General features: G+C 40.4%; 1 protein-coding gene across 2 annotated transcripts in view; it reads left to right on the plus strand.

The window, feature by feature from the left end:
- Positions 1 to 26,380, plus strand: part of CDH23 (cadherin related 23) — a 366,100-nt gene that overhangs the window by 116,801 nt on the left and 222,919 nt on the right. For both annotated transcript variants that reach the window (XM_081913082.1, XM_081913083.1), the window contains exons 6-8: positions 5,900 to 6,094; positions 7,157 to 7,285; positions 18,678 to 18,756. In XM_081913082.1, the coding sequence (XP_081769208.1) occupies positions 5,900 to 6,094; positions 7,157 to 7,285; positions 18,678 to 18,756 (403 nt within the window). The remainder of the gene's footprint in view (positions 1 to 5,899; positions 6,095 to 7,156; positions 7,286 to 18,677; positions 18,757 to 26,380) is intronic.

A 26,380-nucleotide genomic window follows, 5' to 3' on the forward strand; every position in this document is an offset into this window, starting at 1 on the left:
ATCAGATGTGGTGCCACAGTGGATGCCCCAAAACAAACACAATTATTAGGCAAGACCTGCTCCTGGATTCCCTTTGTTCATCTCAGCATGAAACTCCTTTCAAAGAAAGCATATAGGCATGCTTTCAGTTGTTGTTGTAAAGCATTGATGCTAGGTATCTTTGAAAACCAATTATCTTGGGGGGCGTGTTATAGTTCTAAAATTTCATACCTACAGCAGAGCACCCTGACTGATTTTAAGTGCCTGGAAACAATTTAATTGAAAATTAAAAACAAAATGATTTTCTGATTGTTTTAATGAAATGGGCAGCTGGGAAATTCTTTTTTAAAAAATAAAAAAAATCTCCCTCCTTATGCCCTCAACTTTATTATCATCCAGTGCTTATCCCGTTACAGAAGAGTCAACTTGTGTGATATAGGCTATCTCTCCTTCACACAGATGGGCATTTGGCATTAGGCCAGTTGGATGAGACTGTTGGAATGAGTCACGTTCTAGGTGTTCTGCAGCTCGTGGCCCGTGAAATGATTTTGATACGGTGGAGAGCTCTTAAAGGCACAGTGCAGATCTGTTCTGCTCAGAGGTTTATTCTTTGAGCGGCATCTTTATTGTGCTCGCCTGCCTAATGTTTCTGTACACTGACATAGCTTCTGTACAGTAGCTGTCTTGTTGTGCTCTTGAAGTCCAATTTATTCGTAGTAGAGGTTTGCTGGATTCAATCCTCTCTTGTAAAGCCCTGATATATTTCACGTCAGTTAGAGCAGGGTTTCCTGCTCCAGAATACCAAGGCAGTACTTGGAGGTCTCCCTATGTCAGGTTATTCAGTATACCCAGGAAGGACTTGGGCCCCTGGCTCTCAATCTGTCCAATTCATAGTTCTTCAGAGCTGTATGAAAGAAAGCAGATGGGATAGTCTCTACTCTGATCACATAATTAATAACCTCTCAGTGTTCCTATAGGAGCCAAAATGACTTCCAGTTATGGGATGGGACCAGCATCAGGGAAGGGAAGCCAGGAGCAGACAGCCACTTGGAGCGCTCTCTGTCCCTGGGAGCCACAAGCCCCCTTTCTTGTGCTGAGGCTCTGAGGAGTTTGCTAAAAGATGGCAACACATGACCCTCCATCTACAGTGGTACCTCTAGTTACAAACTTAATTCGTTCCGGAGGTCCGTTCTTAACCTGAAAGTGTTCTTAACTAGAGGCATACTTTTGCTAATGGGGCCTCTTGCTGCCGCTGCACCGCCAGCACATGATTTCGGTTCTCATCCTGGGGCAAAGTTCTCAACTCAAGGTAACTCTTCCAGGTTAGTGGAATTTGTAACCTGAAGCATTTGTAACCTGAGGCATTTGTATCTGAGGTACCACTGTATTTACTGAGGTGACACTTGGAGAAGAGCCTCTATGGATTAAGTACCTCCATGTTAGGGTTGCCATACATCCAGAATTTTCCAGACATAGCTGGAATACTGCAGTCGGAAGCAATGTCTGGGCGGTGGAAACTGCTGAAATGTCTTGGAAAATCTAGATGTATGTCAACCTATGTCGGAAGTCTAGATTTTGGCGCATTTCCTTAAAAATGGCTGAACAACTTAGGCCAAAAAAAAAAAAAGCTCAACAACGTTTGTTTCCGGATTTTCACTTTTCTGAGATATGGCTTCATGTACTACATTCTTATCAAAAGTTGAGGAGGTTTCCACTATTTATGATCTGTACCCTTGGATGAGGGGAGCTGAGCTCCCTCACGTGTGCCACAAGTGAAACACTTTTCTCCTTAGCCTGGTCTAGGAACATAGTCTAGGAAGAGAAGTTCTTTGATGCAATGCAGTAAGGTAAGGTGCATTATGTATTGATGATGATGATGCAAAAATTGAGCATTTGAACATCTGTTTTCCCCCTCCCACTTCAAGGGTGAACAAGGTTACAATAACTTAACACATGGGATTGCCCCACCAAGTCTCAGATGGTTTTTGGAACTGCATTCTTGCCATCAACATGTTTGCAGAGTTAATGGACTTGATTATTGGCTGCAGGCAGATAAAAATGGGACATGCAACTAAATGTTTCACTGTGTCCCTGGTGTGTGTGTCTTATTAGAGGGAATGATGTCTCAGAGCACCCTCTTATCCTGTTTCCCTTAGTTACATTTTTGTGGGGCTGATAGGAGATGGACTGAGAGAGCGGCCCAGGTGTTGTTTTAGGTTAGTGTGGCACCAGCTGCTGACCTCTCCATGCCAGTGTCTGTCTCAGAATACCGGTAACTGTTTAAAGAAAGAATCCATCTCACATGAGCTCTAACCAGAACATATGAAGATAGTCACAGAGGAGGATGAAAAACATGTTTTGGGGAAAATGTACCCCTTTTGTGTGAGGGAGGTTCAGAATAAATGCTTTGGGGTTCCCTGAGTATCCTGCAGTTCTCTTTAGTTTGAATGTGGCTCTGTTCTGTTTCCAAAATGATCAGCATGAAGTTACCTGAGTTCCATATTGGAAGGGAAGATTAGGAGGCTCCTGACTAAGAGTGGGCTTTATAATATACTTTAAACATTGCAGATCATCACTTAGAAAATAAATACTGTGAGGATTATAAGGTGCTTAATTATCCATCTGGTTATCTACAACATTTAAAGTATATTTGGACGTTTAATTTTTCAGCGAGGCGTTGTGTACATTTGCATGTTTCTAGTGTTGACTCAAGTCATTCTGGCAAGACCACATTGAATTTTCCACTGTTAAGTGCAAACATTGTCAGTCTAAAGACATTTGCAGTGGTAAATACTGTGCAAAAAATGTAAATGCCAGTACAGATTTTGTCTCAGTTTCATGGTGTCTGACATAGGTGTTGATCTGCAGCAGGGTATGTAAAGTGGCACTAAGAAGTGAATGCCTGTGAAAGAGTTAAGTATGTTTTCATTGTAGGGGAAAGCAATTTCCTTGTTATTCAGAAAGCAAATATTACAGATGTAGGCACTTGTTATTGACATGTTTTCCATTGACATCAGTATCTTTTGTCAAGTTAACAGTTGTAACTAATCAGGCAGGTTGTGGTCCAGAGTTTTTACGTGAGCAGTCTTTTTCATTGACTGTGGTCAGGGCAGCTTCAGTGGTGAATATGCCTAAGGATTTGATCCTGACAGTAACGTCAGTGAGGAAGTGTTTGTGGGTGCTGTGGCTCATTATATCCCCCCAAAAGCACACACACACCCTGCAAGAAGCTATAAAACTGCAACTCTGAGTACTCTCACATAGGTATGTCTAACTCAGCTCTGGTGATGCTGGGGATTGACCCTGGGACCCTATACATGCAAACCTATGCCAAAAAATGAGTGAAGTTGCGCAAAAGTCATGTTTTGGTCTGCCATCTTGATTCAGAATGGTGGCCAGTGTGCAAAGCATTGACAAAGACTGCCACCCCCACCTCGGGAACCTTCGTGCCAAGTTTGATGGCAATATCTCTAGAGGCGTCCAAACGGACAAGTCACTTTCCAAAATACACAGTAGAATGTTTTATATTGTTTTATGTAGACCTCTTAGAGTCTTGTTGGTTTGTTTGTTTTAAGCAGCATATTATATTTTAATAAACACTGTACAAATGCAAAAGACTCTCTCCTGTACAGCTTAAATAAAAAAAGTTTATGTTTCAAGCCTTGTTCTTATATATTTTCCCCTCTAAGGCCAAAACCAAAAGGGAAATCTGGCCAAATAGGAGATGATCAATTGACCTTACAGTTTAAAAGTGAGAAAAATCTTTGCCGTAAGATGCTCTCTCATCTACTGGTATGACAAAATAAGGACCAAACCCGTATGACATTTGTGACCCCAGTGCTTAGTCTGAACTGCCTGGGGGTTAGAGAACAAATTCTCTTCAAAGCCTGACATTAAGGCCTTTTGTATGAAGCACAATGACACTGAAATCCAACTCTTCACTTTTGCAGCCAGCCAGGCTGATAATCACTGGTGACCAGAGCAGATTTGCATGTCAAAAAGAAGACTATGTGTATTAACCAAGAGCAGCTTTATCCTTCTGAATATTATTTCTATTCTTATGGTGAACAATGCACTCAAGACCTCATCTGAGTCTGCTACTATTTGTAATGCCTTCCTTCCTCCATGTTAATAGTTAATTTGTAATGGTTTGAGTCTTAACACTCAGATAGGGCAAAGCATGACAAAAGTAATTAAGCTCTTCTCAGAGAATGAGTAGAGTTCATACATTTTGTTAGAAACAAACTAGCTTTAAAATGATGCTAGAGTATGTTTGGATTGGTACAGATATTAAGCTGGCAGAAAGTTCTAGATTTGCAAGGGAACCGATGCTGGCAAGAATGAGACAGAAAACAAACTTTATGAACCACCCATACAGCACTATTTCATTTTGACGGGCTTGTTTTAAAGACTTACACCCTGCTTTATCTTATAAATACCTCAAAATTTCTAATAGCAGATAATGGTAAAACATCAATGCATCAGAATAGATATTGGGTGTTTTGTTTTTTTTTAAAAAAAAACTAACAGACCAGTAACATAGCAAAAAAAAAAGGTAACATACCGGGGGGGGGGGGGTTAAGAGCAGCTGCTCAACAAACAGAATAATAAAACAACACCCAATAAATGCATATTTAAGCTGAGTTCAGTTAAGACCCAAAGGTTTTGGTTATAGCCTGGTGCCTGAAGGTAGTTCTGCAGCTTCGTGGGCCTCCATGGGTCTTCTGGGTTTTTCACAAAGCTGGTGCTACCAGCAAGAGGACCCTGCAGCCCTTCAGTGGAGGTGTATTAAGCAGTACCTCGGATGCTGAGCTTGTTTCATTAACTCATGTGCCAAAGCACTGCTCACTCACTTCTCTACTGACATCCATTTCCCCATCCCTCTCCAGCACACGGGCATGCACAACAGCTACAAGGATAAAAGTGCAACAGGAGCACCATGATTGATGGCTGCACGGCTGCCCTGCTTGCCATTTCAAGAAAAACATCAAAGCCCCAACTCAGGCAATGATGGAAGGGAGCCATTCTGGCTGATGTTGACATAGTTTTGCCTATTTAAGAGGTCCCAGAATGCTCTGTGTTTATTTTACATATTTGTTTTATATTGAATATCCCATTCTCCAAAGACATCAGAGCAATGCATTTATGCAGTTTATGGGGGGCATTTACCAGATATAATAAGCTTGTGCTCCTTACAGATTCTTAGCTTTTCTTTTCTAATGCTTAGGGTTTTCTTGAACCGAAGATTCTTGCCAAAACATCCTTCAGTTGCATTATCTTTCCTTATGCACTGAAGAAGGGTTTTGTTTTTTACACTAGGATGACAACCTGTGCATAGCAAAGTTTCACAGATTATACAGTTTGTGGTTTTTTTTTATGTTTGTGAAGAGAGGTTCAGTGGTGTAGTGGAGCAGGACTGAAGCACAGCAAACACAGTGATACCATCTCCAGAGTAACTATTTGCCAATCTTCTGCATGCCAAATAAATGACATTTTCTCAGAGAGAAACCCACCAAACAAGCTAAGCAGAAGAAGAGACCAGTTACATTAGAGTACATGGGTAAGGGTTAAAATTCCATTAGCATGTTATAGTCTGAGAAAGGGTATATAGTTTTTTGGGGGGTGGCTACGGAGATTGCCAGGAAGAGTAACCGGCACTCCGGAATTTCCTTCAATGGTGCAGTGAAAAATTCCACAGTTAATCGTTCTCAGAACAGGCAGTCTTATTACATACAGACACTGCAGAAATAAAATGTTTGCCTGGAATCTTTGGGTAATGTTTCTCATGCAGGAATGCAATCCTTATTTTTCTTTTCTCCTTTTAATGAAAAATGTGGTTCTAGAGAGGCACTTCTGCTTATTTAGCATGTGTATTTTTTTAAAAAAAAAATGTTATTTTTTAAACTGTTGTTCTTTCTAGAACACACCAGTGGGAACTCCGATTTTCATAGTGAATGCCACAGATCCAGACCAGGGAGCAGGCGGAAGTGTGCTGTATTCTTTCCAGCCTCCGTCCAACTTCTTTGCCATTGACAGTGGCCGTGGCATTGTGTCAGTCATCCGGGCCCTGGATTACGAAGTTACGCAGGCCTACCAACTTCAGGTCAACGCTACAGTGAGTAGGAGGCTTCCTGCTTCTTTTGTTCTAGACAAATCTTAAGCATCTGAAGCAAGGAGACTAGATCTTCCATTCACACTGCCATTATCTGATGGGCTGGATGAATTGAAGCTGAATCCTGAAAAGACAGAGGTGTTATGTGTCCCAAATTCTCAGGTTTGAGAGGCAGGGCTACAGGTTGCACTCCCCCTGGAAGGAGCAAGTTCGCAGCTTGGGGTGCTCCTGGATTTTACCCTGTCACTGGAGACGTAGGCCACTGCAGTGGCTTTGAGTGATTTTCCCCAGCTCAGTCCTTTTGAACAGAAGTGGCTTGGCCACTGCACTCCATGCTCTAGTAACTCCCAGACTAAATTATTGCAGTGTGCTCCACATACGGCTGCCGTCAAAGATGACTTTCAAACTGCAGTTGGCCCAAAAGTGCAGCAGTCTGATTACTAGCTGGAATTCTGTTTAGATTTTGCTTAAACCCCGATCTTAAAACTGTAGCACTGATTGCCAGTTTCTTTCTGGGCCCAATTCAAGGTGCTCATGTTCATGTATAAAGCCCCGAATGACTCAGGTCCCAAATACCTGAAAGACCACTTCCTTGCCTACAGACACCCTCTGGTGTTAAGATTGGCAAAAGGGGCCTCTTGGTTGTTCTACCACCATCAGAAGCTCAGGGGCATGAGAGGGTCTTCTCTGTGGCAGCCCCTAAATTGTGGAACTCCCTCCCCACTGAAATGTGTCTGGCATCTTCATTATATCACCTCCAGCAAATGCTGAATACACGTGTCTGTGGCCTGTCTTTTGACACCATATAGACCCACTTTGTTTTTGAGATTGTAAATTGTTTTAAATGAATTTTAACATTGTGTTTTAATTGTTGTAACCTGCCCTGGGGCCATAGGGTGAAGGATGGGTAAATCGTAATCGTAATAAATATGGCAGCTTTTAGGTTCATTTCTACAGCTAGAACTTTGCTGTAGGAGACAGCAATGAAAAGATGTTAAAGGGAAATGGTTTCCATTGTTTTCTATTTAATTCTCTTTCAATATTTTCCCTCTCTTCATTTTTAAGGACCAAGATAAAACCAAACCACTTTCTACTTTGGCCAATCTAGCGATCACTATCACAGATGTGCAAGATATGGACCCAATCTTCATCAACCTGCCATACAGTACAAACATCTATGAGAACTCTCCTCCGGTAAGAGCTTTAGATCGGCATCTTGTTAAGGATTAAGAGAGCTATTGAGAACGTCTCCCACATAATCCCAATTGAATCTTCTTTTGTCTGCAGTTTTTTTTTTGTATTAAGAAGTGGAAGTGGGAACTGGAACAGAGAGAAGAGGAAGCAGATATCAAAACAAGGCAAACTAGGTGCAATACTTTCAAAGATGGGAGGGGACATCTTTTGTTTTGTTTTTTTACATCTGATTTGAACAGGTTTGTAGGGTACTGGAATACAGTACAGGACTACAAAATTGTTAAAGGGGGAATACAGGAGAGAGAGTGATTTCTCCATTCCGGATGGGACTCTGTTAGGGAGAAACCACTGTGGGACAAGTGGCTCAGTTGTTGATACGTGCAAAGTAATTATTTTTGTTAGTATTCACTTCTGAATAATGCAGAAACATTTGTTCACTATCCAAACATGTACCAACTCAGAACTGTGAAAGCTAGAAGAAGGTACCACAGCTGCTGATGTTGTAAATACAAGCGATTCTGGACCTCTTACAGAAAATTATTACTTTCCTTCCTTAATAAAGGGTGTGTTAAATATTTGACCAATAAAGCACTTGATCTTAACTTAAAAGGCTGATAAGTAGCTGGAGAAGAGCGAAGTCACTGATTAATACAGATGGTTGTAGGAACTGCACACACATCGTTCCAGATTTTATATTAAAGCTTTCCTTCACATGAGACAATATAAGCAGCAGAGGAGGCGGAAAAAAATCCTGCCTAGTACATTAATAACAAGAAGGAAAGAAGAATGATATGGTATTACAGAAATGGAAATCCCCACTAGCATCTGAGATTATGTACTGGATCACCTTCACTGCATGACCTTGTGCCTGTAGAAGGAATATCTCTCAAATTAAATGACAATATAGCAGTGTCTGGAACTAAATGGTCCTTTTCTATTGACACTTTCGGTAACATACATAACAATTAATGTCAAGTAGCAGACTTTTTTACACAGGACATTGTAGTGAGGCAGGGGGAGCCCTGGAGAGGATTTGTGTCTAACGTGAAATACAAATATTTCTTAAGAATACAGTCTTCAAGTTTATTTATAAGAGACCTTAATTTGTCTTTCCCCCTATCTAATTTGACTCAAATAGCAGTCTAAAGCAGGGAAAGCCAACTGCAGCCAGAGTCAGGGGTCAGGGGAGTTATAGTCCAACGACTTCAAGTGGGGGTCACTTTGCTAGCCCTAGTCTAAAGGAATTAATGTGAGAATAAGAATTCTGACCCAGTGCATTTCTTCTGAGGGTATACTGAGTTTATACTGTCTGATTTCCACATCATGTTCTCTGTTGTCATTTGGAGTCTGTTAAACAGGTAAATGTTCAGAGAAGGTCCTCTATATGACTGATGGATTGAGGATGTACAATGACATGTATTTTTCCTCTAGGGAACTGTTTGGGAAGTCAATAGAGAGAGCACAGAGGAACATAAAATTGCTTGTGCATGCTGACATTTGCCTCTCTTGTTCTCAGCCTGACAAAAAAAAACCCCAAACTCACGTCAAAACAACAGCATTGAATTATTATTCTTATCTGTCTTCCCTCTCAATATTCTTTGAATGCTTTCATATCTCCAAGGGATTTGCTTGTATCTCCGGCCAATACTTTCTGCAACCTAATTGGCTCAGTGCTTCTTAGAATAGTGGACAGATGTAAAACATATCCAGAAACACTAATGAATAATTTTCACTCAAATTATGAGGCTTTATTGGTTCCCTTCATCTAGAAATAATCAGTGGGAGGGTGCTTTCTTTCTTTTTTAAGCAGCAATGAAATAGCTTGCAGAGAATTTTTACCTGGACCGCTTTTGACATTGTAGTCTCAATACATACTATGAGCATAAGTATTTTAAGCTTACGAGTGCAATAGAAATGTCTAAAATCACTGGTGTGCCATTTCTATCCTGACCTACTACATTACGTGTGTTGTATAGAGAACTTGCCATGGTGAAGTGCATGCAGTACACGTATATACCAACATTGAATTTGGATGATGCACCTTGTCATAAATGGATTTTCCTAGTATGCTTGGGCAGAGCCGCACTCCTGACTCCAGCATCACCACAGTTTACCTGAGTGGTAGTGAATCAGGGAAGGGTCATAGGTTGGTGGGAGAGCATCTGTTTTGCCTTCAGAAGGTCCCATGTCCAATCTCTGGCATCTTCAGGTGGGGCTGGGAGAGATACCTGCCTGAAAACCTGGGGAGGTGCTGCCAATCTGTGTAGACACTACTGAGCTACATGGACCAATGGTCTGATAGAAGACAGCTTGTTAAGTACAGTAGCACCTTGGCTTATGTTACCCTCGGGTAACATAAACTTCAGCTTGTGAAAGTGGCAAACCCGGAGACTGCCTCCAGTTGCGAAAACCTCAGGATCCGGCCGGACCTCCAGAACAGATCCTGTTCACAACCGGAGGTACCACTGTACCAATCTGATCCTCCAGCTGGTGTATTCACATAGCCCTAATTCACCATGGCTACTGCTGCTGGTGGTGTAAGCAGGGTGGCTCCATGGCTCTTCCCTGACACATTGGTTGCTACTGGATTTCCGATGCTAAAATCTGAAGGTCTGCATGCCTTTTTCTGTTTTCATATGGTTATCTGCTCCTGTTGCACATCAGGCCTCTCATACATGAAAGGTGCTCCTTCTTATGCTGATTTAATAAGCTGAACAAAGGTCAGGAAAGGACTCCAGCAATTGTTCTTGGTCTGTCTACTTACATTTCTTTCTCTGTTTATCAGTGGTGCGCAGCGTGCCTGATTTTTTTCTATCTATGTATCAAGCAGAAGCGCCTAATCTAAAACTTTATACATTACCTAATAAAATCCTCCTTTTTGGGATTATTGCATCAAATTTTAATTTCCTCACTCGAGTAACAGCATGTCACCCAGCCTGTCACTGAAGAGCCGACAGAAGGAAAAGAACTGGATAAACTGCAGCAAATTACTGCAAGCAGATTCCTATCAGCCCTTTGACTGGAATTAAGGAGTGCGAAATAGGATTTCTTGCCTCTGGAATCTGCTGTGGCGGCTTTCTTCAGCACCCTTCTCTTCCCCTCCCCACCCCCAGCTCCTCCTCCTGCGATATGGGGTTCCAGTTTGCCTTTTAAGTCTTTAATCCTATAATAGAAGAAAGGAAGGAAGGAATGCTATAGTTTCATTTTTATAGAACAAGTATATTGTGGTGTAACACAAAAACACTTTTCATGTGCCCTTGGTGACCCCTTTCCCCCCTAAACATGATATAGCAGACAGAAAAGTGGGGAGAGACATTGCAAGCTATTTATCTGCATGTGCCTTCTTTCTTAAAATATTCTGAGGGCTATACAACTCCGATTCTGCTTGTGTAAACCCAATGCATGCATGTGCACGTACACAGTGTCCAAGCAAATAAACTGATTGATTAATTGATTGATTAACAGAATTTATATACTGCTCGGTTGTAAGAAAGCCCCTTGAGAAGTTTATAAAAGTACAAAATAAAACATTAAAGTTACTAATTTTTTAAAAAGTTAAAAACAGCTATTTAAAAATATTAAAAGGAAAGTTAAAAGCAATGGTAGCTAAAAACTAATAAAGTGCATGTAGCTTCTGCATGTCTGGTTAGACTTACCTAAACAAAATGTTTTAAGCAGGTGCCAGAAAGTGTACAGCGAAGGTGCCTGCACAATGCCAATAGGCAGGAGTGTAGGTGCTGCTACACGAAAAGATCGATTCATTACGAGTGTAGAATGAGTTATTATGTGGCACCTGTAACAGTTCCCATTCTGCAGATTGAGGCAGCTGAGTGATCCTATTTAGGGTAAGGTGACCCTGCAAGAAAACTGGTCGCAAGCTGTTAAGGTGGTTTAGAGTAGTAACACCTTCATAGTAATACCTTAAACCAGCATTGCCCTGTAGGTTATCCTTAGTGACAGTGGCACAACTCTGCATTGTAGCATAGGAGTGTTGACAATCGATGGACAGCATCCATTACGAAGGCACTGGTTTCCTTTTACAATTCGGTGGTTCCTGTTTCAATGAAAAACCAACCAGTTAAGCAATTGTTCCCTTGCAAAATTTTGAGTCCACAACAGAAAACGCCCTCAGTTTGCTGTCCCAGGACTTTAATCTGCAAGGGGGAAAGCTGGGGGCCTGGTTCATATATACACCCTTATAGATTTTGTGATCACAGTGGGTGTTTTAATTCTGGCCTAGCAGCTGCCCCTATAACAAGTAGATAACATCTTCCTCCAGGTCCTCATTTAAGAAAGAACATCATGTTAAAGAAACAGAGTTGATTTGTGCTGTCACTGCCCCAGAGGCTCAGTGTGTCTCAGTTAATTCCTCCTTATAATATTTTAGTCTACCTGTGAGTGTTTTATTAGAAGCTCAACATTTTATTAAAGAGGATCTATAATAGATCATCTCCCTTTCACTGGAAAAGGAAGATGGTGAAGAATATATATATATATATGCAGGTTTTGGTGTCCTCGGGTGTCTTCCCGTGTAAAAGTTGGGGTGTCTAGGCGACGTTTCGACGAGGTCTCACTCGTCATCTTCAGGCTGGTGCTTTCGGCTTCTTGTTACTGGAACAGAGCAGGATCTCAGTGTTTGAGTTCCTATAAATACTGTTGAGGGGGTGTGGTGTATAGCCTCCAATGTTCTGGGCAGAGAGGAAGTTCCCAGGCTAGTGTGCCTTTTCTTCTTTTGTTCCTTAATCACTTGAGGGATATCTTGAGTGATTTCTTGAGTGATATCCTGAGTACCACTTAGGTGGGTCATTAGGTGTGGATTAGTTGCTAAAGTCTTTGTGTCTTGACCTCTTGAACTTTGTGAAGAGTTTTTCTGAGAAGATGGCTGTACTGCACTTAGTTGTGCTCTGGCTTGGCTTCGTGTATAGGGGCGAGCTGTGGTTTTGTGGCCTGTGTCAGCCAGATCTGTGTAGGGATTGCAGGGGGGTGCAGCATCCGGAGGTGCCACCATGGTTTGGCTACTGGATGGTGTCTGTAATTTATCTGTGGAGAGGGTCTGGGTTTGGGTCTGGTGTGGTTGATTGGTGATAGCGTTCTGTGTGCCTCTGGATCTGGTGTCAGTTTTTGTGGGGAGGGCTAATTTCCAGATGTCTGGCAAGCGGGATGTGTCGTCACGCTTGTTCATGTTGTGAGGGTGTTTCTCTATCTCGATGGCTTCCATGATTATTCTCTTGTGGTGATGTTCCATGTTAAAGAGCAATTTGGAATCTGCAAAATTAATTTCGTGTCCTGTTTCTTTCATGTGTTGGAAAAGAGCGGTACTCAGTAAGTGGTACTCAGGATATCACTCAAGAAATCACTCAAGATATCCCTCAAGTGATTAAGGAACAAAAGAAGAAAAGGCACACTAGCCTGGGAACTTCCTCTCTGCCCAGAACATTGGAGGCTATACACCACACCCCCTCAACAGTATTTATAGGAACTCAAACACTGAGATCCTGCTCTGTTCCAGTAACAAGAAGCCGAAAGCACCAGCCTGAAGATGACGAGTGAGACCTCGTCGAAACGTCGCCTAGACACCCCAACTTTTACACGGGAAGACACCCGAGGACACCAAAACCTGCATTCCTGTACCCGTGAAAATCTACGAAAGCATATATATATATATATATATATATATTCATATTCTGTTTAAAAGCAGATGTGTATTATTTTAGCAGAAGAGTTTAGTAGGTTCCACAATGTCTCCCTTTCATTTGTGCCTTGTGAGGGAAGGGTTTTCCTGTGTTCCTGTTCAAAACTATTGTTATCTGCAGCCTTTCTGCATAGCCACTTGCTCTGCTGAGCAGCAGGTAAGCAGCAGATGATGATATACAGAATATCCTCAGAAAAATAATTGTAATGACCGGGGTTCCCTTTTGTTTTCAAAAGCAAACCTGAATACAGATAAGACCCAGAGAAACCAAGGGTTGCTTCATATTAAGATGAAGTCCTGATGGACATTGTGTGAGTTACTTACCAATCTACTTTTCACACTACCAGGTGTCCAGGTGTAAATGAGAACTGGTGCATTTTCTTCTACAGTATGCATGAACTTATTTTTCCCTCTTTGGGAGCACAAATAAGACCCCAGCCCTGCATTCCCTTATTTAGAAGGAAGCACCTTTGAACTCAATGGGATTTGCTTCTGAGGAGTCATGCACAGGATCACACTGTTCCTTGATATATGAGTATATGTACCCTGTGTCGATGACCTTGGATTCAACACAAAGGTCCTTCAGAGAGGAAAGCCCTTTCTCCTTTACAATGCGAACCAAGAGTACTAAGCTATTTCTGCCTGTGATCATAACACATGGAGGCCACAAAAGGTTTGGCTTGTTAGGGTAAAGCTGCCCCATAAATATTTACAAACCATTTGCTATTCCTGCGCCATCACTAAACCCACCCTGCTCAGCAGCTGCCTTCCTTTTGAAATGTGCCGCACGGTTTTTGACACTTACCATTCTAAGCTACGCTCTCTCTTTTGACAAGTGATGAGTGAACTGTCAGATAGGCCATGGTTTCACCCAGCGCTTTTGGAATGTAGGAGCACTTTAGTTTACAAATGAGATGCCAGAACTTCATGTCTTTCCCGTGGGAATTACAAATTAAAGGGTAGCATGTTGGGGATGGGATCACTAAATCTTGTGTTATGCAGAATTATTTCTTTTCCTGCGTATTAGTTTCTTCACTGCCATTTTCAAATCTTTATGTAGACTCGGATTCTTTCCAGTTGGTTGAAAATTTGGGGTCATTGCAAGATGTCCTTAAGCCCAAATCGCTCCCCATTGAAATCAGCCGTAGATTATATAGAACTGGGAATGCTTAGAAGCATTAAACTATTGAAAGCAAGAAGGTTCTTCAGGTGTATTCAAAGATGAATGAGGGTCCAAATCATCCTCATGGCTTGAATATCTCCAAACAAGATAATTTAAAATACCAGAAAGATAACCACAATTTAAGAGAACTCATTTTGGAGAAAAACCCTTATATTCAAAGACTAGAGACCATTTGCTGTAGAAATATAATATTTGCTTTTCATGATAAATTGAAACCTTTTGTTAGTAAGGAACTTACTGCCCCCACCAACAAAATTTGGATTTTCAATATTTTGAGATGTAAAGCTGCTCATATGATAACGGATAGGTACCGGTAATACAAATAGATAATTGTTTGTATAATTTGATTACTATATAATCTATTCATAGTATAACATCTGATCTTGATTGTGTGAATCTTCTAATAGTTTTCTTATTAAAAAATTTTTTTAAAGAAGATATGGACCATTTAATCAAAATTTAAGAATATCTAAGCAATATACATAAGATGGTATAAAATATTTATCAAAAATAGACAAATCAAAGCTTAAAAGCAAGTATACATAATCAAATAATGATAAATACAGGAGAAATCAAACGTTTGCTTCTATAAATTATTGGTTACTTAAAAAAACAGGATACAGTGTACACATTGAAATCCATTCATGTGCAGACACATACCATTCCCATCAAACGTAGAGAGCTGTGTCTTAACTGGCAGATTGCTTGGCTTCTAGGAAGAGAGTAATTGACAGCAGGACTCTGCAGTCAGCCCCCCATCCCCCCCCTGCTTCCCTGCTACTCAGGTGTTGCCTGCCAGTCTGCTGAGCAGCAGAGGGGAGACCATGAAGAGGAGAGGTCACCCAAGGAGAGGTCAACTCAGCAGCAGGAAAAACAAGACTGTAGAAGGGGAGGCGTTCGGAAACACTGTGCTGGGGCGCTGGAAGAGGCTAACTGAAGTCCTATGTGCTAGAAGTTCCCTACTCTTGCTATAAGGAAATGCAACTGCCTGAATCTATCCTAAGTCATGAGTACCATGTTCGCTTTTCATTTAGCAGAGTATACCCCTGATCATGTCAGAGGTCTTGTGCTTTCTCAAGACTTTCATCTTACATGACATGTAGCAGCTGCTACTATTCAGGGTGCATTTATAAGAATTTGTCATTAAACCAGTACATTAAAATGAAATAATCTTACGGTGAGTATCTCGCATCAAAAGTAAGCACGAGAATTGAGTAATTTTGATCTGTTGGAATATTTGCTGTTTGCTTACGAAGAGGCAAATGATTCCACAGAGAACTAATTGCTTTTGCAAAACAGCTAAGCCTTGGACTGGGGGATTCCGATGCCTTTGCATGTCAGTATATAAACTTAGTTCATGACAGTGTTCTGAAGGCTATTGTGGCTAAACTGAGTAGTTAGCTATAGAGGGGCTATCCAGAACTGAGTGCTGTATATGACGGCACTAAACATTTTGCTTAAAAAATAGCTTTTAAAAACTGAGGAAGATGGTGGAAATGGTTTGTGTATGCAAATATGAGGAGCTGCCTTATACAGAAATGGTTGATGACTGCTAAAGTAGACTGTACTTGGCAATGGATGTCCAAGATCCTAGGAAAATGGTTTCTCAGACTTGCTACCTGAGGTGCTGTAGCTGGAGATGGCAGGAACTGAATGCAGGAATTCATGCATTTAAAGGAATGTACTCTGCTGTTGAGCTACGTTAAATTTTGACTAAACTAGCTTGCCAGACTAAGGAGTGATGGTAAATGTAAGTGACCTGTAGCCTCTTTAGCTGTATTTACTGGCTTGGAAAACATAATCATTGTTGATGATTTAGACACTCTCCCTTCCGTTAGTAGCATGGCTGTAGCACGGTATTTTATTCAAAGGTCAGTTACCAAGGATTTATAGTTAATGTCTTCAGATTAATGTGAACACATTCGTAAAGTGTCTTTTGAAATGCCTGGAATACAGTCTGTGGCTTCAAAGAACTTTCAGCACAACATTTTGAAAAATAGTTTTCTGTATCTATAGTATTGAAGGAGCCCAATATGAAACTGTAGGTTTTAATAGCACTTACAAAATGGATTTGTTTTGTTGCTGCTAGTGAGTAACCGTCACCTCTCTGTTTGCATTAGATGTATTCATGGCAATGCATGGTTAAGGACTGTCAAAAGTGTTCATATAGATTTTTAAAAATTACCTTTTTAACACATTTATTTTTTTCATATGCAAGCGTGCTTATATACATGTATAAAATACAAAGTGTGTGTTGTGTGTGTTAGAGATGCTACTAATATGCTGACCAAAATATGGTTATTCTTCAGATCTTGCATATCTGCCTCAAAAAAACATACCAAAATGTATATAGAATTTCATTTTAAGGATAAAATACCTTTAGAAATGCATATTTTGTGAGAAAATGTGTTTGAAAATGCCTCCATTTGAATGCAGATTTTCTGCCTATAACTGAGATAACTGAGCTATATCTTTCTCATTTGTCAGGGAAATTGTTAGACTTCAGGTGTATTTATATTTGTCTATTAGAAGTAGCTATTTCTGTCGATTGCACCAATTTACACAATGCCAAGATTAAAAAAACAAATAACTGGCTGTCTAAAAGTACTTATGAAGAAAAATGGGGCTAATAAGGTATTTGGATAAGAGTTAGAAGTGAAGCAACTCTGTCTGACCTTCGGCCTTCATCTGATGAATTACAATGTTAGTTTGCTGCTGCCAAGGCAGATGTGTGTTCTTGCTGTCTCATTAGACTGCAAATGCCACAGTTGGCATTTTTTTTTCCTGAGGGCAAAATGGACACCTCTTTTCCCTGGGTCTCAATAAACAAAGGAAAGCAGAACAGCCTAAAGCCATAAAATATGTTCACACTACATTAATTATTATTATGTGTGTAAATATGGGCATTTGTTGAGTAACCATGACCTTAGGAAAAAATTCATAGCTTTTATGCTGAAAGATGTAGAGGCTAAGGGGAAAAGAAGGCTCTAGTTCAATAACACTGATCTGTAGATGGAGGGTGTTCTTGCCTACACATGCCACCATGTAAGTGCGGCCTTCCCTGTTCCCTTACCCATTGTGGATAGTTTCCCTATTACACATCCAGAGCTGCCTTTTGATGCAGGTGGTTGGTTGAAGCTCCATAACCATTACGGAGCCCTGTATGAAGTTTCATTCTGATCCTAGCCACATGAATGAAGACTATCTTGAGTAGTATGCAACACACCATAGCTGAAGGCTTAAAACCAGGGGTTCTGGGTTGGAATCATAATTCTCCTTCTCTGTGCAGCCTTTGACTGACCTTTTCACCCAGACTTTTCCAACCTGGTACCAATCTGGGGCTGAAGAGAGTTGTAGTCCAAAACATATGGAAGGCACCAGGTTTGTTCAAGGCAGCTCTAACCAATATCCTACTCCTTAGGAAGAAACGGAGACTGGCTGTTCAAAGTGAGGAATTTCAGATGTACTTGCAGTTGACTTTTGTTGTCCATTTTATTGAAGGAGTGTAACTTTTCAATGGAGACAGGAGGTGGCAGCAGGGGGGGAAAAGGACCAGGAAGTCTTGGTAACTTACTTGACAGAGCTGCTTCATTCAAAGAATAATGGAGAAACTAATTTTAGTTTGGAGAAGAGGGTATAGGAGTATCTCTCCAAGTTGTATGTCGTTGGCAATAGTATAAAATGATCGCTGTGCAAAATTTCATGCGTGGAACTACAAGCTTAGACAGTTATTATGGAGCAACTCATCATAGTAAAATAAACAACTCACTGTTCTTTTCAGAAGCAGCAAAAAATGAGGTAGAGTCTATAAGTTGCTTGTGCATTTTAGATCTGTACCTGCCTCCCATAGCCTCTGTTTGAGATTTCTTTGTTTCAGCTCCCAGGAGTAAGTGACCCAAATCAGAAGCAAAGCTCTGTCACTAATAGCCACATTCACCTTGGTGACCTAACTTCAGCTCCAGCTCCTTGGACTCATGATAAGTGACAAAGGAAATGGTGTTGGAGCATCCACTTACACTTTTAAAAACAAAAGACACCATTCAATTCCTCTCATGCCTGCCCCACAAGAACATGGATGCCCCATGGGTCATGTTCGGTTAGTGTCATTTTGAGGGTTGCAGGTCAAGACTGAGGTTTAGTACAATAGGTGTGTAGGAGTGGAAGACTTGGATATTAAAAGGCTACCATTAGCTGTGGGAGTTTGCTCTGGAAATCCAGCAAGATGCTTTTTGTAGTCCTTGAGCACCTCCCAAATAGCTCATGATTAAATTAAGTAAGATAAGCAATTTCAGCATCTACTGCTGACTCGCCCATCTCTCTTTAGACAAGCTGGGTTTGCCATTGGATACGTTCACAAGGGCTATTTAGCATGTTTGAAGTTAGGAATTATGAAACAAATTGCAAGGGTATGCAGTGGGGAACTGCCCAGCGAGAATGATAAATGATACGGAAACAAATTCCACAGTGCCTGCAAAACTGGAATCCTCTTTTTTTCCTCTTTCCTTTGTGGTCCACAGGGTACAACTGTGCGTATGATAACAGCAATCGACCAGGACAAGGGACGTCCCAGAGGTATTGGCTACACAATTGTGTCAGGTGAGTCCATAAGGAGTTCTTGTAGAACAAGCATGATTGCAAAGTTAGAGGAATTGGCCAGGTGACAATCTTCCTGGCATTCAATCCAAGCTATAAAGTGTTATACTTTCACAGTAGAACATTAAAGACAATTCCTCTTTTCATAACATCTATTGATAAACCATATCATTTTTGCATGCAACCTCTTCTACAATCCCATTTTAAAATGTTCTGTGAGTCTATTTTTTAAAAAAAGTTTATATATTTGTAGAACACACACAAGTCAATAAAAACAACATCTAAACAGATATTGACATATAATCAAACAGCAAAAGAACCCTAAGACTCACAGTATCTTGAAAAGTTTTGATTTTTAAAATAAAATATTATATTTACAAAAATTAATATAAGGAGACCAATTACTGATAAAACAATCCCATTTTTTGCCTGCTTTCCACCATGTTCTTTACTCTTACGGTGTGAATGAATTAACCATATGATATCAGTAATTGTGTCTGTATTATGTTTTGACAAACATAATGTTAGGCTAGAAATCAATCAGTGAAGAAGTGGAATATTTTAATTTTTATCTGTGCCTGAACTGAGCTTCAGGAATCGGGATGTTGTTTTCAGATGTGTGTCTGTTATGCCTGGCTACAGCTGTTAAGCTGTTGCTTTGCCATTAATGACTCTCAACGTTTATGTTTTTGCAACTTTCTTTTCACTGTTCTGTAACAAACAAAGAATATTCAAAGTATCTGAACTGAATTTGGAAATCTCCTAGAACAATACACAGGAACTTAATAAAATTGTGTCTGAAAAAGAAATAGGGGGTTGAAATAAATAAAATAAAATAAAGTATTCATCATGTTGTCTCAAAAAATATGCCATCTTCTTAATTTCAGTTTTGAAGTATTTGAATTTGCAAATTCATATCTGAACTCCATATTTCTATTTGTTTTGTCTACTGATAAGCCACTCAAGCTTAACACCTGTTTGTGAGAAACTGGATTTGAGACTACTTTGTTGCTGTCATTACTGCTCTTGGTTCCAAATAGGATATTTCTATTTTACCATCCCTCCCTATTTTTAGTTACAGTTGGCTTGAGGTTTGTAAGCGTGGTGTAGATTTTTGTGTAGATTTTATTCTTGTTGTTTGTTTCTCCACACCCTCCTTTTAGCATGTTTTGGGAGAGAACTGTCAATAATGGAAATCTTGATGCAGACAAAACTGCAGGATTTGTGAATTGCTGTATCCATTTTATGCACTGAAACTGTCCCAGGCAGGCAGCTTGGTGATAAACCTCCAGGCCCTTCCTAAAGACCAGCAATCACAACCTTTAATCCAAATATCCCATGGTAGAAACTGAACTGGTAAAACTGGAGCTGGGCAACATTGCTAGAAATTCATAGGTTCTCCTTATTCTCTCTCCTCCTCCTCCTGCAGCATCATGCATTATTTTCACAACACTCAAGTGTGCTTCAAGCAATATTTTCAGTGTTTCCCTTTCTCTACAGAGGCCAGTTTCTGTTTTTAAAGCTTAAAAAAAATCAGTATCATTAATTATATTTGAGTTTGAAAAAACGTTTTACTGCTGTGAAAAAAATTATAGGATGGGCACAGGTGTGTTGCTTCTTTCTTGACACCCGCTATTATGCATTTGATCTCAGCCTAGCAAAATCATATAGCTCGGTTGACAGCCAACATTTGCTCGCTGATCAGACAGAAAAAACACATCTATGGAGTGATCTGAGTCATTCCCCTGCCTGCCACTATAAAACTAGTAACTTTTTCCCTTCGGAGTTTGAAGCTGTTGTTTTTTAACTTTGCACTGTTGTTCGCAAATATTTGTCAAGTTTAATAAATAAGTCACTTGCATAACCTGCTTTGGTATGCTCTAAATCCAAGGACAAATTCACTTGATCATGTTTACATAGTGAAGTCAAAGGCCCTGTTCACACATAATGCTAAGCTAAACCACACATAAGCAATGTACGCTCAAACATGTAGGTACACAGAGCAAAAAACACAGCCCCTTTGCTTCTCCTCCTGTTTGCTGCTTTGCTACCGGGAGCTGAGCCATGAATTTGCTTAGCATTACATGTGAACTTTGTCCATGGAGTTTTCTAGGCAGGGATACTGGAGTGGCTTGCCGGTTCCTACTCCAGGTGGATCACGTTTGGTCAAAACTCTCCACTATGACCTGTCCATCTTGGGTGGCCCTGCATGGCATAGCTCATAGCTTCTCTGAGTTATTCAAGCCCCTTTGCCACGGCAAGGCAGTGATCCATGAAGAATCCATGAGTTTGACCAAACTACAGGAGGCAGTGGAAGACAGGAGTGCCTTGCGTGCTCTGGTCTATGGGGTCACGAGGAGTCGGACACAACTAAACGACTAAGCAACAACAACATGTGAACTTGAACTTATAGTTTGTGTCACTCCAAACAAACCATGAGCTGAAGTTAAGGTTTGTTCTTGGATTAGTGCAAAGGGTTAATTTGAGAGAGAAAAACAACAACCCTGGGTTTACACATAATGCTAAGTCAAACCATAGTTTACCTCTGGTGGTGTGGCAGCCGCAGGACCAGAAAGAAGCAAAGCAAGCACAATTTTTGCTTCCCATACCCACACACTTGCTTGCTCATATGGAGCCATAGTTTGGCTTAGGAACCAGACCCAAATATTAGTGAGCTGATATTCCGAATGAAATAAATCCAGACTACAATTTACCGTAGTAAGTTTTGTTGTGGGACCATTCCTAAGGCTAGGGAAACATGTCAACATCTTGTGGGGAAGTTCTGCCATATGTGCAGGTGAACCCCCTTGCATGAGCCAATACTTCTTCATGCATCATCTCCTTAAACATTTCTTATTTTCTGAATTGGTTATAACAGTTTTGTTTATCAGCACCGTCTTTTATCTGGCCAATAGAATGGCCCATATTTTCTCACACCACCCTTATCCAACAGAGTTATTGCCAAAATAACCTGAACGTTCTTCTGGGGAATCTGTGTGCCTGCAGAGTAAGAGTCAGTCTCACAGCCATAATAAACATGATTGCATCTGTTGACATACATCAATAACTTAATCATTACCCCTGGGTCTATCACATTGGGGAGGCCACCTATCATCATAGAAAATCATGCAGAATACATCAAAGCCACAAGTGATTAAGCTGTTTTGCATTTTCTTTTTGGATTGTGTCTGCAAGCTGAAACTGCAGTTTTGAAATCTGCTTGGAACTAACTGATACTAACTCAACAGTTTTCAGTAGAAAGCATTATTGTAGGAAAAGGGGAATTTCTACTGGCGTATTTTGCCACATGCAGTTTGAGCATCTGATTTTGGCATGTGGTGAATTGAGTTACCCACCACTGTGGTGTATTTTGCTTCTGCTGGTGGGTCTATTATGGATTCTGGTTTTGTGCAGTCAGAAAAGCCAGAAAATTACCTCTGTAATAAATGTTTATCTGTAAGCCGCCTTGAGTTCCGTCAGGGGGGGAAACAGTGTAGGTAGGTAGGAAGGAAGGAAGGAAGGAAGGAAGGAAGGAAGGAAGGGTCTGTGCCTCCTTACTCCAGCAGGCTGTACAGCCTGACCCTTTGGTGTTACTCTAGGTACTTGGAGCACTTCATATATCAGGGAACATCCTGTCTTGCAGCCCTGGTAGCCCACAGCGTAGGGCAGTAGCACGCAGGTTTTCAGTTTTAGTGCTGACAGCTCCTATCTAGCATGAATAATAATTTGCTGGTTTTAGTTATGTGGATGAAGAAAGTAAGCACATAGTGTGTGTGCAACTTGGACCCACAACAGATTATTTCAGTCAGGAGTGCTCCTGTTCAGGATACAGCATTGCATCCTACCATCACCTATCCCTGCCAACAGCAAGGCAGTGTTCAACAGCAAGCCTCTGAGCACACTCATCTTCATGGAGCAGTTTTCAGGGTGTCGTTCCCCCTCTCCTTCATTCCCCACCACCACCTTAAAGGTTTTGTGGGGGGAAGGTATTTTTTTCTGGTTTTTGTATTTCTGCAAACTCTGTTGCTCACCTAAGCCTACTCATATTTCCCTCTTGCCTTTGGGTGGTGCTGTTTTGGCTGCGTAAAGACCAGCACTCAGAAAGTTGAGTTCGCTATTGGTATAGATGATACGTAACACCAGTGTCTGTATGTTTCTAAAAGGCAATTATTTAAGTTAGTGAAGGCTCCAGTAATCCATGCACCAAAGGCAAGTTTCATTTCTGGTTTTTGTCAATCCAGAAATATATAATTAGTTTGTCATTATCCCCTATTATTATGGTAAAGGTCAGTGAGTATATTTTCTGCTTGGGCTGGAAACATTTGCAAAATGTGCAAAAAGCTGTCTAATGTCAGAAGATAGCTGATGAATTTGATTAGGAATTAACTCAGCAATATTAAAAATGATTGTTGCTGGCTTTCCCCCACCGCCAATTGTTGAAGCTAAATTTAGGGTAGCAAAAGCAAACGGAATGTTCAATGAAAAGTAAAAATACTGATTTTATTTCCCCAGTTTAATTAATTATCTCTCTGTTAAACTACAGGCATGGCGGTGAAGAAATATATAATAATTCTAGGCCAACATTTTCAAATTGTGTTTGATATTGGTTGGTTCAGAACATATTGCAGAAACTTTTTTATATACAGCCCTTCTACAAATACAAGGTTTTCACTTGACAGAAGAACATTAAAGCTAGAAGATGAAGCATAACCACTTCAAAAAAAAGAGTAAGGTCAAGCTCAAGTGATTCAGTTACAAAGATATCAAGTGTGCAATCACATTGTCTTATCAACTCCCATATATTTTCCTTTCATGGGTTGACATGGCTGAAGGTCCTCTTTTCTAGAAAAGGCTCAACTTGGCTGAGGAATAGAATTGTCTCTGAAATTTCACCTAAAGAGAAATTAAAAACGAAGGCTTGAGCTTCTACTCAGGTGAAACAGATGCAGAATCTTAAGTGTAGTAATAATAAAGTAATAAAACTAGTGAAATTCATTGGCAAGGAGGGATAGACGAATCAGTTTCAGTTTCACTCACTTGTTCATTTTTTCCAATCTTAAATTCAATCTCCACATTTCAGCATATTTCTTCTAAGATACATGTTTCTATGCAATTTTGCCTAATACACTCATTTTTCCTAATACAATGCATTCTAACGTAATTTCCACTATTATATGCATTTTTATGCACACCTTAGTCTTGTTTGCGCATTTTGCACAATTACTTTGCTAGAGAACTGCATTGCTAAAGTCAGAGGAGTGCAAGTTTCAAAGGAAACTTGCTGTGGCTGTGTTTTGCTTTGCTTATTGTTTCAAAGTGAAAATTATGTAGGTTCATACATAATTTAAATGTGAACTGAACTGAATTTATCCCAAGTGCAAGATTTTCGCACTTCCCAAGTTACCATTGGATTTCACATAAAGCAAAACTTGAAAAGAACTGGGAGGTTCTTTTTCAGATGAATTTTTGGAGAAATCTGGACAGAATCCCAAAGGGGCATGGTAAAAAATTCTCAAATTCTGTGTGGGTAGGTGCCACAAGGAAGAATTAATTTTAAGGTTAACTGTTTCTTTAGTTTTGATGTTTGCTTCAAATCAGTAAGATGAGTTACTGTATGTACCCCAATGCAATCTACACTGAGCTAGAAATTGCTGTCCTTAACTTGGATCCAAGTGATTCCTTTGCTTTCACTAAATTAGCATAATGCCAGCATCCAGCTCAAAACCCATTTAAACATACAGAGACTAGCAACTAAAATGAAAGCAAAGGTAAATGTCACATAGGACAACAGACCTGAGAAAAGCCACATGGAAAACACTAGAGATCTGAGGGTCATTTGTAAATTTCCCAGAATACCTTTTGGTAAACTCAAGTGCAACCAGCAAACGGCCCCCTCTAATATCACCGTAGAGGAAGCAATCCCTTGTTTGTGTTCACAAGCTGGGTTAGGCTGGTGATGTTCAGACACTGAGGTCAGGGCTGTGTTTTGAAGGACAGATAATTAATCCAGTAATGTAATCCACAGCTCCTTTTTTGGCAGATTTATGAAGATAGCCTCTGTCCCGGGGACTCTACCTCATCATCTTTCATTTCCCAGGCAAAGCTAGTGACTTGTTATATAACATGACCTGTTCTAGATAAGATTTTTCATTTAAGGAGCTCTTCAGGCTAAGAGAGATTGATGTCCTGGCAGCTTCCAAGGTGCAACAAGTGATGGAAAGACATCAGAAATGGGGTTGGGCAGTCAGGCTATTATTAATAACCATGAAGGGAGGAGTTAAATTTAGATGGCCGTTGCCATGCCAGTGGAGTGTGGGAGTCATAAAACTTAAGGTGTGTGTTACAACTATTGTCCCTGTCTACTAACTTGTAACAGAGTTGACTTTAGAACCTTACAGCAAAGGCAAGAAAAAAAGTGAGAAGCCGGGTGAATGGCCATATAAAATGGAAGAGTCAGTTTTTCTTGCCTATCTACCACATGCAAACATGGTCAAAAAATGCAGCATAAAACACTGTGGAACATCATACTGGTGAACCCTGGCAGAACATTTCCAATAATGTTGCACAATGCTGTAGTGGGAATGGAGGTGAATTTACATGACTGCATAAAGTCTAAGGGGTGCGGGCACTGCAGAAAGCATAAACTCCAAAAGTACCACAGTAGCTTTTCTTGTCAGAAGGACTGGAAAGACATAATGGTAGTCATGTCCGGTTCCTGAGATTCTTGTCCACGTTGTTAAGAGTGTGTTTAAAAAACCCCACCCAACTTAGATGCGGACCTGAAAATAAAATGTGTGAGTTAGACTTGAAGCAGAATGAGGCAGCAGTATTGCAATGGTGTATACCTAACCTGGAAAACAATGGTGTATACGCATTGGTTCATCTGTAGCCTGTGAAATTAAATTACTCCAGTTTTGAAAATACCCATTTGTTTGTTTGTTTGTTTGTTTGTTTGTTTGTTTGTTAAATCTTGTGTCTTGCCTTTCTACTACAACGGTCTTTAAGGCAGCTCACAAATCGATAAAATAATCTAAGATATCACCATCGTTAAAATAAAAATAAACTAAAATGAACAACAGCTGTAAAAAAGCATTATAAATATAAACAAGAAGCATTATACCTAACAAAAATTAGTTATTTATTATATTGTTTATATGGTTTCTTTCGGCTGTAAAAAATAGTCAGATAGGATGGATATAGCTTAGTGTCTAAAAGACAGTAAAGACGTCAGGTGAATATATATTTGGAGGGAATTTCCACAGCCAGGGAAATTCTGTTTCTCTCTGGTAGCAACCAACCAACATCCCAAGATAGATATTGAGAGCAAGCGTGGTGTAGTGGTTAAGAGCGGTGGACTCGTAATCTGGTGAACCGGGTTTGCTTCCCCGCTCCTTCACATGCAGCTGTAGGGTGACCTTGGGCTAGTCACACTTCTCTGAAGTCTCTCAGCCCCACTCACCTCACAGAGTGTTTGTTGTGGGGGAGGAAGGGAAAGGAGCATGTTAGCCACTTTGAGACTCCTTAGGGTAGTGATAAAGCGAGATATCAAATCCAAACACTTCTTCTTGAAGAGATTCAGGCAAAAATTTATTGATGAGGTTGTATTAACACAAGAGCAAGCAGACCT

The sequence above is a fragment of the Podarcis melisellensis genome, assembly GCF_964234715.1.
Source record: "Podarcis melisellensis genome assembly, chromosome: 5".
Taxonomy (NCBI): domain Eukaryota; kingdom Metazoa; phylum Chordata; class Lepidosauria; order Squamata; family Lacertidae; genus Podarcis; species Podarcis melisellensis.